Source organism: Galeopterus variegatus, unplaced genomic scaffold (genome assembly GCF_000696425.1).
Source record: "Galeopterus variegatus unplaced genomic scaffold, G_variegatus-3.0.2 Scaffold11887, whole genome shotgun sequence".
Classification (NCBI taxonomy): Eukaryota; Metazoa; Chordata; class Mammalia; order Dermoptera; family Cynocephalidae; genus Galeopterus; species Galeopterus variegatus.
This window is the reverse complement of record NW_007737998.1, coordinates 5,813-23,458: the sequence shown is the minus strand read 5'-3', so window position 1 is coordinate 23,458 and position 17,646 is coordinate 5,813. Positions and strand designations below refer to the sequence as shown.

Below are 17,646 nucleotides of genomic sequence, written 5' to 3'. Positions count from 1 at the left end.
TACCCACAGATGTGTACATTCGACTGCTACAAGAAGATTAAATTAAAGGCAAATACCAAAAAAAAGAAATATTTTCTTTTGATATTATATTGCAATATTACTTCATTGTTAGAGCTAACTCATGTCTCTAATATGCAATAATATCAAATTCATTATTAAATAAACTTTCATTGATGACACTTTTATTTTCAGGTATATTTCTTTCTTTCTATTTGTTTTCTATGCATGCAATATATGTATGTATGTGATATGTTTGATGGATGTAAATGAAGAAAATCTCATTTGTAAAATGAACTTTTAAAAACTTGCCTTCCAAAAAATTGAATATAGAAACCTCTGGTAGGTATAAGAAGCAGTTTGGCACCACCTAAAAATGCTAAATGCACACAAATCCTAAAACTTGGAAATTCTGCCTTAAAGAGATAATCACTTTTGTTGAATTCAGCTATCTTGTCTCTTCCATGTACTTACAAATTCACATATGTAAATCTAAATGCTTACACTGACTTTTCAGAAATTGCAGATTTTTTAGAAAATAAGCCAACAAATCAAATATTAAAGAAAGTATGGTACGTTTTATGTCACAACAACTAATCAGGACATACCATTTCAACTATAGAAATATGAGTAAGCCTGGACAATAAAAACAGGAAAACAAAAACCTCTAAAAGCACATGATTGGTTGAGGCCATTCTGACATAAAAGCAAAAGTAAGCTTGGTAATTGGGCCCTCTTTGTCTAGTGAACCAAACAACTCAAGAGGACATCTAATACTTTCTAATATCTTCAAAATCTCATTTAAGTCTCATTGGTGGAATTTCATGAAGAATCTTGTATTGCAAGTCACCTTGGGAAATGTCTCTGGAGTTTCACTCACATAGGAGTGCAGAGGTAATGATCAACTGGTAATTGACCTAAATTAATCACACACTGAGTAATTGCTTTTCAAAATAGGACAAAAAGACCTTCTTCAATTATTTGACTAAGTTTTGGAATGCTTGATATAATAGCAAAGCAATCTTAGTTATGAGGAATTATCTTTTCCTAAAGAAACAATAGATTCATTAAACTTTACTAGTGGAAGTTATTCTAAATGATGGGGCCAGTAGTGCCCAGCAATGACAGTATATAAAAGTCCCTATGCAAATGCCAACATTTAAACTAAGAAGCATAATTTCCTCCTCCTCAACTGATCCTTTCAGTCTTAACACCACGTGCTACTGTAGCAACTACTGTGGAGGCCTGGGCTGTGGCTATGGCTGTGGGCATGGCAGAGATGGATTTGACTACTACCACCCATCTTGCTGTGGTAGATACTGGTCCTATGGGTTATACTGAGAATTTTCTGGAACTACTCAGTCTATCAAACTCATCCTGTTGCCATCACATAAGTTTGCATTAAAATTTCCATGATATCTTTAATAAAAGGTAAATTCATGTAAGTGCAAAAACATAGTTTGTATTTGACATGTGACATTACTGATCAAAATCACCTGCGATACTTCAAATTGTCTATTTTCAAAAGATGCCTTTGCTTTGATATTGCATTTCCATCAATACTCTCTCATTAATTCTGGATTTTAAAAAAGTGTGTAAGAATGAAATACGTGTTTACTTTTCAGTAAACTCTGTATAACGTTTACTCTGTTTTCTCATAGATTTGGCTTGTGTTGTTGTATGTTCTGTTTGTGTGTGTGTGTGTTTGTGTGTGTAACAAAAGAGAGAAGGAGAGGGAAACAAAAGGAAACAGAGACACAGAAGGACTAAATAGAGAACAATGACCACCACAACAACAAAAGAACGGAGACAGAAATGGTGGGGGTGAGACAAAGACAACAAAAACTGTTGTCTTTTGATCTCACTTGAGTTCTAAATGTTTTGCCTGAAAAGACAAGTATCCATTCAAACATAAAGGAAACTTGCAAAATTTGTATTAAAACAAAAGAAATTCACCAAAGAATCAAATTTAAAATTTAGCTATTAAAAAGCCAGCAAATAAATAATGTAGTTAAGGATGCAATACATTTAACTACAGAAAATCTGAACTATCAAACTTAAGCGTAGGTTGACAAAAACTATTCACCTGAAGCAAAGACAGAAAAATTGGGATATAAAATACTAAAAAGAGTATAAGGTATGTTTCAGACCTCATGAAATGGGAAAACACATGTAATTGGAATTCAAGAGGTGAACTAAGAATGAGGCAGAAGACATTTTTGAAGAGACAATAGTTCATAATTTTCTAAAGCTGTTGAAAGACATCAGCCCACATACTGTAAAAGCTCTGCACTGCCAAGAGGGAGAAATATGATGAAAATCGCATGTAGGCTTAACTCAGTAGCTGAAAATTAAATGCAAAGCCATAATCTTAGCTAGAGAAAAGAAACACATTACCTCATATGAGTAACAGTAACGTTGACAGCAGTCTCCACAACGGAAACAAAGGAAGCTGAAGAAAAACGTGATGATATTTTAAGGATGAATTACAAATAACTATCAATCAAAATCTGATGCAATAAAAAATGTCCAGATAATAAAATAAATATGTTAATAAAATATGTGAATAAAGTTTTATATGTTATAAAAAGAAAAAATGTGTTTCCAGACCAATAAATAGTGACAAAATTTATTTTTATTAAGTATGAATTGTGAAAAACAATAGATTTGTTTAGGCAGAAGGAAGGCAGCCCAGTTAAAAATGTGGACATTTGCAAGAGAATGAAATTAATTTAAAAAATTTAAATGAATGTTAATTATATACAAATAATAATAATTAATTTTGAGGTTTCAACATATAGATAATGAAATACGTGAGACAAGTATAACTTCAGTCGAAGTACAAAAATAGCTGACTCTAAAGTCCTAGACTTCTTAAGAAAGAAGTAAAAGTAATATATATTGCAATAGACTGGAATAAGTCAATGATGCCAAAAGAAATAAAAATAAATTACAAAAATATAGTTAGTAGTGGAACAACAGGACTTAAAAATGTGAACTTTAGACAAGTGTTTGGTGGTATCTTCTATAACCCAGAATTTCTGGTTCTAGGTATACGCACAACCAAAATGCCTTACATACACAACCAAAATACCTATTTTGGTAGAATGATCATGGGAAGGAAAATTTTATCTATAAAGAATTATATAGTAAATATTTCATATTTTTCAGGCCATATGGTCTGTGTCCCAACTACTCAACTCTTCCATTCCAGTATAAAAGCAGCCACAGAGCATACATAAATGAATGAAGGTGAAGTTTTTTTCAGTTAAATTGTATGTACCAAAATAAATGATGGGCAAGAGTTTGCATATCCCTGGGATAGATTATTATTCAAGAGAAGTTATTTTCTCTTATCTTCCTTCTTCTTGGAGTACAGCTACAGGTACGATGTCACTTGTTCTGATCTTACTATAGATAGAATATAGTTTCTGTGCCTTTCCTTTGGGCCTGGCCATGTTATTTGCATTAGAGACTGGAATCTTGGCAGATATGCCTTGAATATGTGAGCTTTCCCTGAAGCATTATTGTCTTTTTACTTGGAGAAGATGCTCCTGGGAACTGCCAGCCAAAAGGAGATAAGAGACACATGGGAAAGGCTTGATGAAACCATTTCACAACTTAAGCTAAATCCAAATTATGTTGGACAAGTCCCCATGACCCAAAACACATGAGAAAGACATAAATTCTAATGTTATATGAGATTTTTTAAATGCAACATTATTATAACAATAACTGTCTTAGACACCTGTGTATGTATACCAAGAGACACATAAAAGATTGTTTATAGTAGCACTATTTGTAATTGTTAAAAACCAGGACTATAAATGACCATCAACAATAGAGTGGATAAATATATTTTGGTTTATTTCTACATTGAAATTATATACAATAATGAAAATTAACAGAAAAATAAAATTTATGAATCTCACAAACAAAATGTGGAGCAAAAGAAGCTGGATGAAAAGATCCTATTTACGTGGTTTCATCTGTATAAGGTTCAAACATTGGCAAGACTAATCCATGGCTTTAGAAATCAGGGAAGGTTACTCTTAGGAACTGCTACTGATAGGAAAAGGGCATAAGGGAAGTCATTTGGGATATTAATGTTATGCAATTTTTGAATGTGAGTACTGATTAAAGAAGTATATTCTCTGAAAACTTACGAAGTTCTACTCATGATTTGTAAACACTATGTTATACAGTATACAATATATGAATAAAAGGTTTTTTTTTTAATTTTTGTTTGTTTTTTATTAAGGAGCATATAAATACATATTGTCAGTCCACTGAAAGCAACCTGTAGGAAATATGATCTCATAGATCACAAGCATGTAAGGCATGCTTACATCTGAGAACAGATGGACAGTTTAGCAGACTTCTAACATTAAATGCCTCCTTAAAAAAGTTCATAGACAATTTTTATCAGTCTTAGATTTACAGAAATTTTAAACAGAAAGTATGGAGAGTTCTCATACACTCCCTCATTCTCCCATCCCCAGGTTCCCCTATCATCAACTATTTGCATTATTGTATTACATTTGTTACAATGAGGAAACAATATGGATACATAATTTTTAACTAATGCAGAGTTTGCACTGTGTTGTATATCCTATGGGGTTTTTTTGTTTTGTTTTGTTTTGTTGTCGTTTTCGTGACCGGTAAGGGGATCGCAACCCTTGGCTTGGTGTCACCCACACCGCGCTCAGCGCACACTGGCCATTCCTATATAGGATCGGAACCAGCGGTGGGAGCGTCGCTGCACTCCCAGCTCCACACTCTCCCGAGTGCGCCACAGGGCCGGCCCCTATGGGTTTTGAGAAGTATGTAATAATGTGTATCCACAGTATTACAGTATCATACAAAATAGTTTCTTTGTCCTAAAACACTGCCCTGATTCACCTATTCATCTCTTCCTGTCCGCAGACCCTTGGTAAGCACTGATCATTTTATTTGCTCCACGGTTATGCCTTTTTCAGATGTTATATAATTGGAATCACTTAGTATACAGCCTTTTTTGGTTAGTTTCTTTCACTTAGTAATATGCACTTAAGCTTCCTTTAGGTTTTTTTATAGCTTGATAGCTCATTTACTTTTAGTTCCTAATGATATTCCATTGCCTGGATGTACCACAGTTTATTTATCCATTTACCTGCTGAAGGACATCTCGATTTCTTCCAAGTACTGGCAATTATGGATAAAGCTGCTATAAACACCTATATGCAGATTTTTGTATGAACATAAATTTTTAACTCTTTCAGGTAAATACTAAAGAGTGTGACTGCTGTTGCAAAGTAAGAGTACTTACATTTGTAAAAAACTGCCAGATTGTCTTCCAAAGTTATTGTACCATGTTGCATTACAAACAGCAATGAACAAGGGTTCTTGTTGCTTCAAATCCTTGAGAGCATTTGGTGTTGACACTATTTTTGATTTTAGACATTCAAATAGGTGTGTAGTTGTGTCTTGCTTTAATTTGGAATTCCCTAATAACATACAATGTTGAGCATATTTTCATATGCTTATTTACCATCTATAGGTCTCATTTGTTGAGCTGTCTGTCCAGATATTTTGTCCATTTTTGAGTTGCTTGCTTTCATATTGCTGAGAAAATGCCTCGTTTTAAGCCACATGATTTGCCTACAAGAATTCTGAAAGTGTAGCAAAGAAATCTTGGTTATGAAGGCTACATTTCATCTTTTGAATCAAGAGGCTGTAGAAGATTCCAAATAAAAATTAGTATAAAATATGCAGCAAATGCTACCTGTTGTTTCATCCATCTACTATTGAGGGTATATAAAAAGAACTCCGCAGATATTTACAATTAGTGTGGGGTATTGTTTCCTTGTTTCTCAACTAATCTGTCCATTCCTGACATCATGTGCTTCTACGGCAATTACTATGATGGTCTGGGTTATGGTTATGATATCCTGGGCTGTCGGTATAGTAGGAATGGATACAGCTGGTATCCATGGACACAGTACCCATATCCACCCTTCTTGCTGTAGAACATGATGGTCCTATTGTGGTTCCTCTACTGAGGAACTTCTAGAACATCTTGGATTATTAGACTTCTTCTCCAGTGATTCACTGGCTCTGGCTCTGTTTTCTGGATTCTTCACATGGAATTCAATTATCTCTTCAAATAGTAGCTAATCCAATCTTAGCCTACAGCAGTTGTGGCAGTATGGGAGTAGGAAGGGTCAAGTTTGTGATGTTTCATCTTGATTCATTAAAATCATTTGAAATATATTGTCGTTTATAGAACTTTTACTTTTGAATTATACTTTCCTTTTACTTTCGTATATAGTTTAATTAAACAAGTTTCATTGGCAGCAAATTTGAACTTCATTTTAAAATCAACATCCTCATTGTCAGTATTGCTTTATTTTCATTTATCTTTTTTAGCTGAAAAATAAATGTGTTTTTTTTAATTTTTTTCATTTATTATTAGCATATTCATTCTTACAAACCGTGATATTCCTTTAGGCCCTTTGACTGACTCATCACTTCCCAAACCCCCTCCCTCCCTCTCCCCTATCTTTAGTACCCTTAGGTGTGTTCTCTCCTTCTGAAAATTCAGCATGTTGTGTCTTTTTTCTTTCTTTCTTTCATTTTTCTTTCTTTCTTTCTTTTCTTTCTTTCTTTCTTTCTTTCTTTCTTTCTTTCTTTCTTTCTTTCTTTCTTTCTTTCTTTCTCTTTCTTTCTTTCTTTCTTTCTTTCTTTCTTTCTTTCTTTCTTTCTTTCTTTCTTTCTTTCCTTCCTTCCTTCCTTCCGTCCTTCCTTCTTCCCTCCTTCCCTCCAACCCTCTCTTCCTTCTTCATTCCCTCCCTCCCTTCCTTCCTTCCTAGCAGTCAGTTATAAGTGAGAACATGTGGTATTTCTGTTTCTTTGTTTGGCTTATTTCACTTAACATAATTTTCTCCAGACTCATCCATGTTGTTGCAAATGGCAAGATTTCATTCTTTTTTTATGGCTGAGTAGTATTCCATTGTGTACATAAACCACATTTTCTTTATCCAGTCATCTCTTGATGGACACTTAGGTTGCTTCCATATTTTGAAACTGTAAATAGAACTGCAATAATCATGGGAGGGCAGGCATCCCCTTGACATGATGATTTCCATTCCTTTGGATATATAACCAGTTTACCTTTCTTTATTTGCATTATAATTGAGGTTTGAGTGATTACAACTGGAGGCAACACCTTATTTGCCTCCCAAAGTCTTCCTAGGCAACACTAACGTGAATTTGTACATTCTTGTATACCTATAGCCAATGCTATTATCAACATTTTTCTCACATTAAAACCTTATCCTCATAAACAAAAGTGGCAATGATAATTATTTTAATATCTTGATAATACTTTACACAATGGCCACCTAATTATCCATGATTTTATTTTGGTGTCTCTGTTTTCAGCTTCTTCTTGATACTGCACATTTGGACTGAATTATGCTTTGCTTAAATTCTGTGTATACATATTTTGGTTTTTCCACTTCCAATATTTGTCCACTGAGGCTACCTTTGCAACCATCATAAAAAATTCCATTTGATGATATTTCAGTGACAGTTATCTCATTTTCATTAAATGAAATTAGTTCATTTTTTAACTTCCATTATATTTCAAAATTTCCTACAGTTCAAAAACATATGCATTGGCATGCAAAGTATATTGTTCTCAGAAACTAACAGATTTTTCCATGTAACATTTTGGCTTTTAAATTTACATTCATTGTTTGAAAATATCTTCATTTAGATTAACAAAACATTTGCTTACCTAATACTATGAAAAGTTCTGTCTCATAGTTTCAGAAATATAGTAAAATAATTTTAGTCCATTTTTCTCCAAAGATGGTGGATATTTCTTTAATGGTCTTTTGCAACTGCCATGTCCTCATGGTGTGTGTGGAGAACAATTATACAAAGAAACAGAGAAAACAAATAGAAAACAAGTAACACAACAATATATGTAATTACTTTAATTTAAATGGCCTAAATATACCAGTTAAAAGACAGGGAAAAGCAGAGTGAGAAAACTACATGTTCTAAAAATATGCTGTCTACAAAAAAATCCACTTCAAAACTGATAGAGGTAGACTTAAAGTAAAACAATGGAAAACTCTGTACCATGTGTATTAGTACAATTAGGTTGCTTATAAAAGAAATACCTGAAACTAGATAATTTGTAGAGAAATATTTATTACTTACAGTTTTGGAGGCTGGGAAGTCCAAAGTCCAAGGAATATATCTGGTGAAGGTCTTGTTCTCAATGGTGGCTCTTCGGAGATGCATGATGTCACATGGCATAATGGCTGAGAAAGAGAGAGCCTCACTCACTCTCCTTTTAAAGCCATCAGAATCATGCCCATTACTCCATGAATGTATCAATCCATCCACAATTATGCTTATATCCATAACTTAATCATCTCTTAAAGGCCCCCACATTTCAATTAACATAATAGGATTTCCCACCCTCTTAACACTATTATGTATATATTTTATAATATATATATATATATTATAAATTACATAATTATATAATTATATATATATTAATATATATATTAATGTTTTCATGAATATTATGGGTAAATGTGTCCTCAAAGTTTCATATATTGGAGCTTATTCCCCACTGTTATATAATATACCAGTTATATACAGTTATACCACTGTTATATAATATACTAATCAACCCAGCCCTATTTATTGTGGGGAAAGGAGAGATAATACTGTCCCCACATCTCAAAAATATCACATTTCTATTGCCAGCATATGCAATAAAATTCTTAACGTTTCCCTCTAACTACTATGTGTTTTATCCCACAAGCATTGATATACTATATCTTAAGTACCAGCTACTTTTTAAAAGTTTATAATTTTCATTGTGATTTTGTTTTGACCCTTCTAAAGTTAAACCATCACTTAATTTGAAATATTTAGGGCTTTCTCTGTTATATTTTTATTAGTGAATTCTAAAATTAATTTTATGTGCTCAGAAAACATTATAAATATTTAAATCCATTGAAATATTATGACGCTTTCTTATGTCTCAGCTTGTGGTCTGTTTTGTAAATGGCCCTTGTTTACTTGAAAATTATGTTTCCTCATGTTTGGTTTGGTTTCCTATTTAATTCTTTTGGTCAGTTACTTAATTGCATTGTTTAGGTCTTCTATATTCTTGCTTATTTAAATTTTTGTTTGCTTGTTCTCTCATTTATTAACATGTTTTATTTTATGCCATTATAATTATGGGAAGTACTTTTGCTGAATATTACAGCTATGTTATTTAGAGCATATTGAATAAAAGTTTCTAGGCTTTCCTGATAAAATGGTCCCTGGATGGTTATAAAATGTTCCTCTTTCTTTTTAGCAAAATTTATTGCCTTAAAGTCTACTATTTCTGTTATTTATATAACTACACTAGTTTTCTTTTCCCTAATGTTTGCAAGGTATAATTTTTTTTTCACCCTTTGACTTAGGAACATACTGTCACATAATATTAGAGGTCTGTCTTTTTTAAGCAGTTTGTAGTTAGGTGTTGTGTTATTTCCAGGTTTGCAGTTTTTGTACTTTTACTGAAATATTTATTCTATTAATATTACTGATATATTAGGGCTTTATGTTTGTCCCAAAGGTTTTGTTTTATTACTTTTTATTTTCTTACCTTCTTAGTGTTAATCAAATATTTTATATTCCATTTTTCTCTCTCTTGAATTGGAGATTATATATCCTTTTGTTATTATTGTAGTAGTTCACTAGAGAATAAAACACATATTTATTACTCATTACACTCTAATATAAAATAGCAATTCACCACTTATCATAAAGTGAGAGAACTCCCTCAATGTTTTTCTCTCTAAAAAATATAATCATTTCCTCGACTTGTAAATATTTTTATTATTGTTTTAAATACTTTAAGCCATTCTTTTCCAAAAAAAATACAAATTTACTTTTCAGCATAATAAAAAATAGACATTAATTTGCACATAATTTAATATCCTACATCTTCTTAATACTCATTTGCATATTGAGACATCACTAAGCACTTCACATTGGAAAAGAAAATAGAAATCGTTCTGAGTATTTTGGGCAAGAAAGCATTTAATTAAGAAAAATAGCAGCTTGTTTAGACAATTAAGTCCTAGAAGTAAAATGGTCAGGAAATGTCTCCCGTATTGTTCAGACTTACTATGTTTTAGTGAATCAGGAAGTTGCAGGAACCAGGAGATTTTCAGGAAAGAAGCATGTAATTTAAGTAAAGCCTTACATATTCCAAAAGTCATATATGATCCCACTGCTGTTATTCAATAACATGAGTAATAATTACAGTAACAATTCTTCCCTCTTTAACCAATCTTGATCATTCCTGGGCAAGAGCCTGTCATTGGATAGTTCATCTTGAAATCTTTCTAGGAAGAAATTCTGAGATATGTACTTCCCAGTCCCTATAATAAATTGAAGAAAATAGAATGTACAAAATAGTGCGGCTTGCATGTGTGGCAGAATAAGTTGGTTTTTATCAAATATTTACTCCTTCCTCACCAACCTTCATAAAATTATATTTTCTTTTCCCATTATTACTGGCTTAGCAATGGAACTTGTGACCTCATACTAGACAGAGTGTACATGGACAAAGTTATATATCCCCATCCCCTGACCTGCTTCCCACATAAAATTAATTGACATGCTCCACAATTATCCGGGCCACTTGCACTTATGTTTTTCACACTGAAAGGAGATGAACTGTACAGAGGCTAATCTAAGTTGCAGTAGAGTTATATAGAAGATGAAACCCACAGCTTTTACCAAACTCAGCCTGGTTCAGCCAAATCACAGATAATAGATAGACAAATGAAGGTAAAGTGAATGTTTACTCTTACCTAAAACTGTGTATGTTATGGGAATGTCTGACTGAGACATACATTAATTTACTAAGAGACGTGTACAGAAATATTTATGGAATTAGTATCATAATAGTTAAAATTAAAAACATCTTAACTTTCCATCAACAAGAAATGGACAAATACATTGTCGTGTATCACAAAACAGTATACTATTTAGCAATGAAAATTTCTACACAAAAACGTATGAATCTCAAAATCACAATATTGAGCAATTAAACAATAAAAATAGTACATACTGTATGGATCCGATTGTATAAACTATAAAGGTGGTAAAACAAATACATGATTTCAAAAGATACAACAAGTAATGCCTGGGCTAGCGATGGTGAAGGAAAGAGCTGTGAGAGTACCCTGGGTCTTGCTATTATTCTACTTTTTGATGCTAATGCTGACTAAATCTGTATGGTTAATTTGTGGAAATCAACCTATTTCCACAGTTAATGATTTATGGTCTTCTTAGTGTGTATTTTGTATTTTGATAAAAGTTTACTTCAAAAAGTGGGATGGAACTTTACATTGTCAGCATATTGTAAGTAATCCTTAGAAAACCTAAACTTGGAGACACAATATTCCTAAGAAAACAGATAGGGAAACTTATCAGATTTGTGATACCAACTAATTTTTCCTGCCATGTACCCAGCAACTCATCGTGTACCATATGAATTGTTAGAGAATATGTCTAACTTAAAATAAAATTTTTGTTAGGAAAAAAAAATACCTGAAATACGACTTTCATGTTGTCATTTCTTTCATCCTGGACATGTTTCTATTACCAAATATAGGATAAAGAAGGTTTTGAAATAGAAAGGAGGTCTTATTTTAAATGTGCATGATGTAGTTCTGGCTGTCTTGACATGACAGCAAGCTAATCATTCTTTACACAATATACCGAGAGACTCAATAATTCTTATTAATTGGTCCAACACTCCTGCAGTTTTCCCACTATTTTTTTTATTATTTTTATTTTGTCAATATACAATGTAGTTGATTATTGTGTCCCATCACCAGTTTTCCCACTATTAAGGGGGTCTAAGAGATCCATGACAAATGGTGATATTCAGTCTTTATAAAAAGAAATCTTTGATCTTCAATTGAACTTTCCACTTTCAATACTATGTGCTACGATAAGAGCTCCTATGGCAACCTGGGTTGTGGCTATGGTGGATAAGAATATTGCTGCCACCACCAGTCTCCTGTGGCAGACACTGGTCCTATGTATTATACTGAGTAACTTCCTAAGAAATTTAGCCCATTGCATATATCCTCCTGATATCCTTGACTCTACCTCCAGTAACCCCATTCTCCTTTCAGACATGGAAAATGTGTCTTAATCTCCTAAGAGTGTTGCTGGAAAAATTCAAATAGAGCTTTGTCGATCAAGCAGAATATCTTCTAATGTATAAGAAGTATTTTCTTTTGATATTGCATTAAAATTTTACTGCTCTGTAAGGTTAAATTCAATGCCTATCAAATACAAACAACTTAACTTCATTTTTAAATAAATGTTAATTTACAACATCGTTTTTTATGCATGTTTATTTCCCTTTATTATTTCTCTATGCATGTAATATGTGTGTGTGTGTGTGTGTGTGATCTATTTAATGGATTTAAGTGAAGTAAGTGTCACCTTTAAAGTAGACTTTAAAATTTTGCCTACAAGAAATTGAATATAGTAAATATCTTATACAAATTATATTATTGCAGATTGCTTTATACTCACAAGATATTTTCCAGCCAGTATATTCAAAATTGAAAATATATGTTTAGTATTTTAAAATATCTATGATATAGATATCAATAAATGTTTTTTCAAAATTATGATAAATTATGTCATTATTTTAACAATATTTTAAAATAAATATCATGCATTTTTTTCAGAGATAATTAATGTAGCTTAAATGAACTTGCAAAAATCAATGTATTTATACAGTGAACATGGAAACAGATGGTATTAGGAGACCCAATATTAAATCATAAGAACCAACACTTAGAAAATTTCTCAATGTAAATTTCACACTATATAAATACTAAACAAATTAATTGATAAGCAAGATCTACCATATTTTTTTGTTGATTATGAATATTCATGAGATACAGAGCTGGTTGTCACCCCTCATGTCCTAGATGTGAAGGCCAGATTCACACTGGCAGCATACAAATTACCACAAATGGCATTCGTACCCTGTGTCCCCCACCCAATGAATCCCAGCCTCCCTCCCCCAATCCAATTTGTAGCCCAAGGAAAGTTCTCCCCCTCTGCAGGTCCAATGCCCTACTGTGATCTTTCTTTCCTTCCTTCTTTCTCTCTTACCTCCCACATATGAGTGAGCACAAGTGGTGTTTATCCCTCTGTGCTTTGCTTATTTCACTCAACTTAAGTTTCTCTAAGCTCATCCATGTTACTGCAAAGGGGAGAATTTCATTCTTTTTTATGACAGAGTAGTATTCCATGGTGTATTTATACCACAGTTTCCTTATCCAATCATCTATCAATGGACATTTAGGTTGGTTCCATATGTTGGCTATTGTAAACAAAGCTGCGATCAACATGGTAGTGCAGGTATCCCTTCGACATGATGATTTACATTCCTCTGATTTCATACCCAGTAGTGGGATTACTGGATCATATGGAAGACCTATTTGCTATTGTTTGAGAAACCTCCAAACTGTTTTCCATAGTGGTTGTACTAGTTTACAGTCCCACCAACAGTGTAGGAGTGTTCCCTTCTATCCACACCCTCACTAGCATTCATTACTCCCCATCTTTTTGATTATAGGCAGTCTAACTGGGGTGAGGTGGTATCTCAATGTAGTTTTAATTTGCATTTCCCTGATGACTAGTGATGTTGAGCATTTTTCTTGTACCTGTTGTCCATTCGTATGTCTTCCTTTGAAAAATGTCTATTCAGCTCCTTTGACCATTTTTAAATTTGTTTTTGTTTGTTTTTTATTGTGCAACTGCTTGAGTTCCTTGTATATTATGGATGTTAATCCCTTGTCAGATGCATAGTTAGCAAAAATTTTTTCCCACTCAGTAGGTTATCATTTCAGTCTCTCGATTGTTTCCTTTGCTGTGCAGAACCTTTTTAGTTTGAAATAGTCCCATTTGTTTATTTTTTTCTTTTACTGCTTCTGCTTTCAGGCTTATGTTCATAAAGTCTGTGCCTAGACCTAGCTCCTGAAGTGTTTCACCTATATTTTCCCTTAGTAATGCTATAGTTTCAGGTCTTATACTTAAGTCTTCAATCCATTTTGAGTTGATTTTAGCATACAGTGAGAGGTGCATATCTACTTTCATTCTTCTGCATGTGAATATCCACTTTTCCCAGCACCACTTGTTGAAGAGGCAATCTTTTCCCCAATGTAGCTTTTTGTTGCCTTTGTCCAGTATCAGATGGCTGTAAGCAAGCAAGGTGATTTCTGGGTTCTCAATTCTACTCCACTGGTCTCAGTGTCTATTTCTTATGCCAGTACCATACTGTTTTTGTTATACTAGCTTTGTAATATAATTTGAAGTCAGGTAGTTTTATGCCTTCAGCTTTATTTTTATTTATTTATTTTTATCATGACTGCTTTGGCTATTCAGGGTCTTTCGTTATTCCATATGAAGTTAGGATTTGTTTTCCATTTTTGTGAAGAATGTCATTGGTATTTTGATGGGGATTGCATTGAATCTGTAGATAGTTTTGGGTAGTATGGACATTTCAGAATGTTAATTCTTCTAATCCAAGAGCATGGAATGTTTTTCCATCCTTTTGTGTCTTCTTTAATTTTTTTTCAGTAGTGTTTTGTAGTACTTTTTGTAGAGATCTTTCTGGTTAAATTGATTCCTAGGTAACTTTTTTTATTTTATATTTTTTTGGTGACTATTGTATATCTGCTTGCCTTCTTGATTTCTTTTTTTAATATTTTGTTATTGGAATATAAAAATGGCATTGATTTTTTCATGTTGGTTTTGTTTCCTATGACTGTTCTGAAGTTGTGGATCAGTTCTAAACATTGTTTCAGTAGAGTCCTTATGTTTTTTTCTATATATAGGGTCATGACAATTAGTGATATTGAGCATTTTTCAGGTACTGTTGGCCATTTGTATGTCTTCCTTTGAATAATTTCTATTTATCTCCTTTGCCCATTTTTTAATTGGATTATTTGTTTTTCACTATTAAGTTGAGTTCCTTGTATATCCTGGATATTAATCCCTTGTCGGATGTATGGTTTGAAAATATTTTCTGCCATTCAATAGGTTGTCTTTTCACTGTGCTGATTGTTTCCTTTGCTGTGCAGAAGCTTTTTAATTTGATATATTCCCATTTGTTTATTTTTCTTCTTTTGCTGCTTGTGCTTTTGGGGTCTTATTCATAAAATCTTTGCCCAGTCATACATCCTGAAGTGTTTCCTTTATGTTTGCTTCTAGGAGTTTTATACCTTCAAGTCTTATACTTAAGTCTGTAATCCATTTTGAGTTGATTTTGGTATAGGGCAAGAGGTATGGATCTAGTTTCATTCTCCTGCACATGGATATCCAGTTTTTCTAGCACCATTTGCTGAACAGGCCATCTTTCCCTCATGTATGCTCTTGGCAATTTTGTCAAAGATCAGTTGATTGTTAGTACTCAGGTTGATTTCTGGATTCTCTATAGTGTTCCATTGGTCCATGTGCCCGTTTTTATGCCACTGCCATACTGTTTTGGTTACTAGAGCTTCATAGTATAATTTGAAGTCAGGGAGTATAATGCCTCTGTTACTAGAGCTTCGTAGTATAATTTGAAGTCAGGAAATATAATGCCTCTATTTCCCCCCGCCTCAGGATTGCTTAGCTAAAATATTCATTTTAAAGAATATCACAGAGTATAATTTTGCATAGAGAAGAGCCCAGTCATTACATAAATGGGAAATTATAGCTCTATTAAGCATCACCGAATCACATAAATGACTACGAGTCAGTTCTCGCACTGGGCCAATGGTTGATATGTGTTTTCTCCCAAGATCATTCTACTTCTAGTGGGCAACTGAAGGAGCAAAGGGAAACCTGGATCCAGAAAGGAGAGAATGAAGAAGATCTCATGCCTATACTTGAATATAAACCAAGNGAACAGGCCATCTTTCCCTCATGTATGCTCTTGGCAATTTTGTCAAAGATCAGTTGATTGTTAGTACTCAGGTTGATTTCTGGATTCTCTATAGTGTTCCATTGGTCCATGTGCCCGTTTTTATGCCACTGCCATACTGTTTTGGTTACTAGAGCTTCATAGTATAATTTGAAGTCAGGGAGTATAATGCCTCTGTTTCCCCCCGCCTCAGGATTGCTTAGCTAAAATATTCATTTTAAAGAATATCACAGAGTATAATTTTGCATAGAGAAGAGCCCAGTCATTACATAAATGGGAAATTATAGCTCTATTAAGCATCACCGAATCACATAAATGACTACGAGTCAGTTCTCGCACTGGGCCAATGGTTGATATGTGTTTTCTCCCAAGATCATTCTACTTCTAGTGGGCAACTGAAGGAGCAAAGGGAAACCTGGATCCAGAAAGGAGAGAATGAAGAAGATCTCATGCCTATACTTGAATATAAACCAAGTCTTCACCAGTATCCCAATCTTTGACAGAGTGTTTTGAGAATATAAAAATGTATAAAGTCATGTATGACTCAATAGATTTAATTTATATTTATAAAGAAAATTTAATTAATACATAAACAAAAAATTGTATAATTCAGTGGTAAAATCACCTACACCAAGGCAAGAATACTAGATAACAAATTTCAAGGTGAAAGAAGTAATACAATAGCAGTCATTCAGTAGTAAATAATCATTGATAACCCATGTCTAGGTAGAGCCATTGTTTGCCCCTTAAAATAGGTAATTTGGAAATTTTGTGACCTTATGTTTCTGATTCATTAATCCACATACTTATATAGAGAAATTTGTAAATCCTAAACACAATTCAGTGTGAGATAAATGTATAATAACAAAATAATAACAAAGCCATAATAAAGACTGAAAAATGAGCTTCCTATGCAAACTTATCATAGACATTAAACTAACAAAAACATGGTGAAGTGTTATAGTTGGGCATTCCAAATATAACTAAGGTTGTTTGTTAAAGGCATGTCCTCTCACTATGGAAATTCTGATGTAGTATCAAAGCATTCTAAATTATGAAGACTTATTTCTGCTTAATGAACTATAGATTCTGACACTTTAAAATGCAAATTAATGGAAAACATGCAGCTACCTCATGCCTGTGGTTTGCCCACCTATTATGGAGGGTGTATAAAATGCCCTATTCAGGCAGGGACATTCACACTGAGGAAATTGATAACCTTCTCTTCAACTGAACCTTTCACTCTCAACAACATGTGCTACTGCAATAACTATTATGGTGGCCTGGGCTGTGGCTATGGATATGGTTGTGGCTATGGTGGCCTAAGATGTTTTTATGGTGGCCTGGGCTGTGGCTATGGCTGCGGCTATGGCAGATATGGATATGGCTGCTACTGCCCATCTTGCTTTGGAAGATTCCGGTCCTATGGATTCTACTGAGAGACTTTTAGAGCCACTAGGCCAGTACAACTCTTCCTTCTATATTTTCCAACTATCCTTCCAGAGTCCTTTTCATAAGCAATTTACTTCTATTTCCAAGTAGAGACAATTTTATCCTTAACTATTTCATCTCGTGATGAATACTTCAGATACATCATGCTTCAACTTGATTGACCAAAGTCACGTATAAATCAC

At 33.3% G+C, this 17,646-nt stretch overlaps 1 protein-coding gene across 1 annotated transcript; it reads left to right on the top strand.

Moving 5' to 3' along the window:
* Positions 1–17,265: 17,265 nt before the first annotated feature.
* LOC103610845 (keratin-associated protein 20-1-like) lies at positions 17,266–17,451 on the top strand. Its single transcript, XM_008594925.1, has one exon. It carries the CDS (start codon positions 17,266–17,268, stop codon positions 17,449–17,451), a length of 186 nt encoding a protein of 61 aa, XP_008593147.1.
* Positions 17,452–17,646: the final 195 nt, after the last annotated feature.

Coding starts and splice junctions, on each gene's coding strand:
- LOC103610845 (XM_008594925.1), top strand. CDS start 17,266: ATGTGCTACTGCAATAACTATTATGGTGGCCTGGGCTGTGGCTATGGA.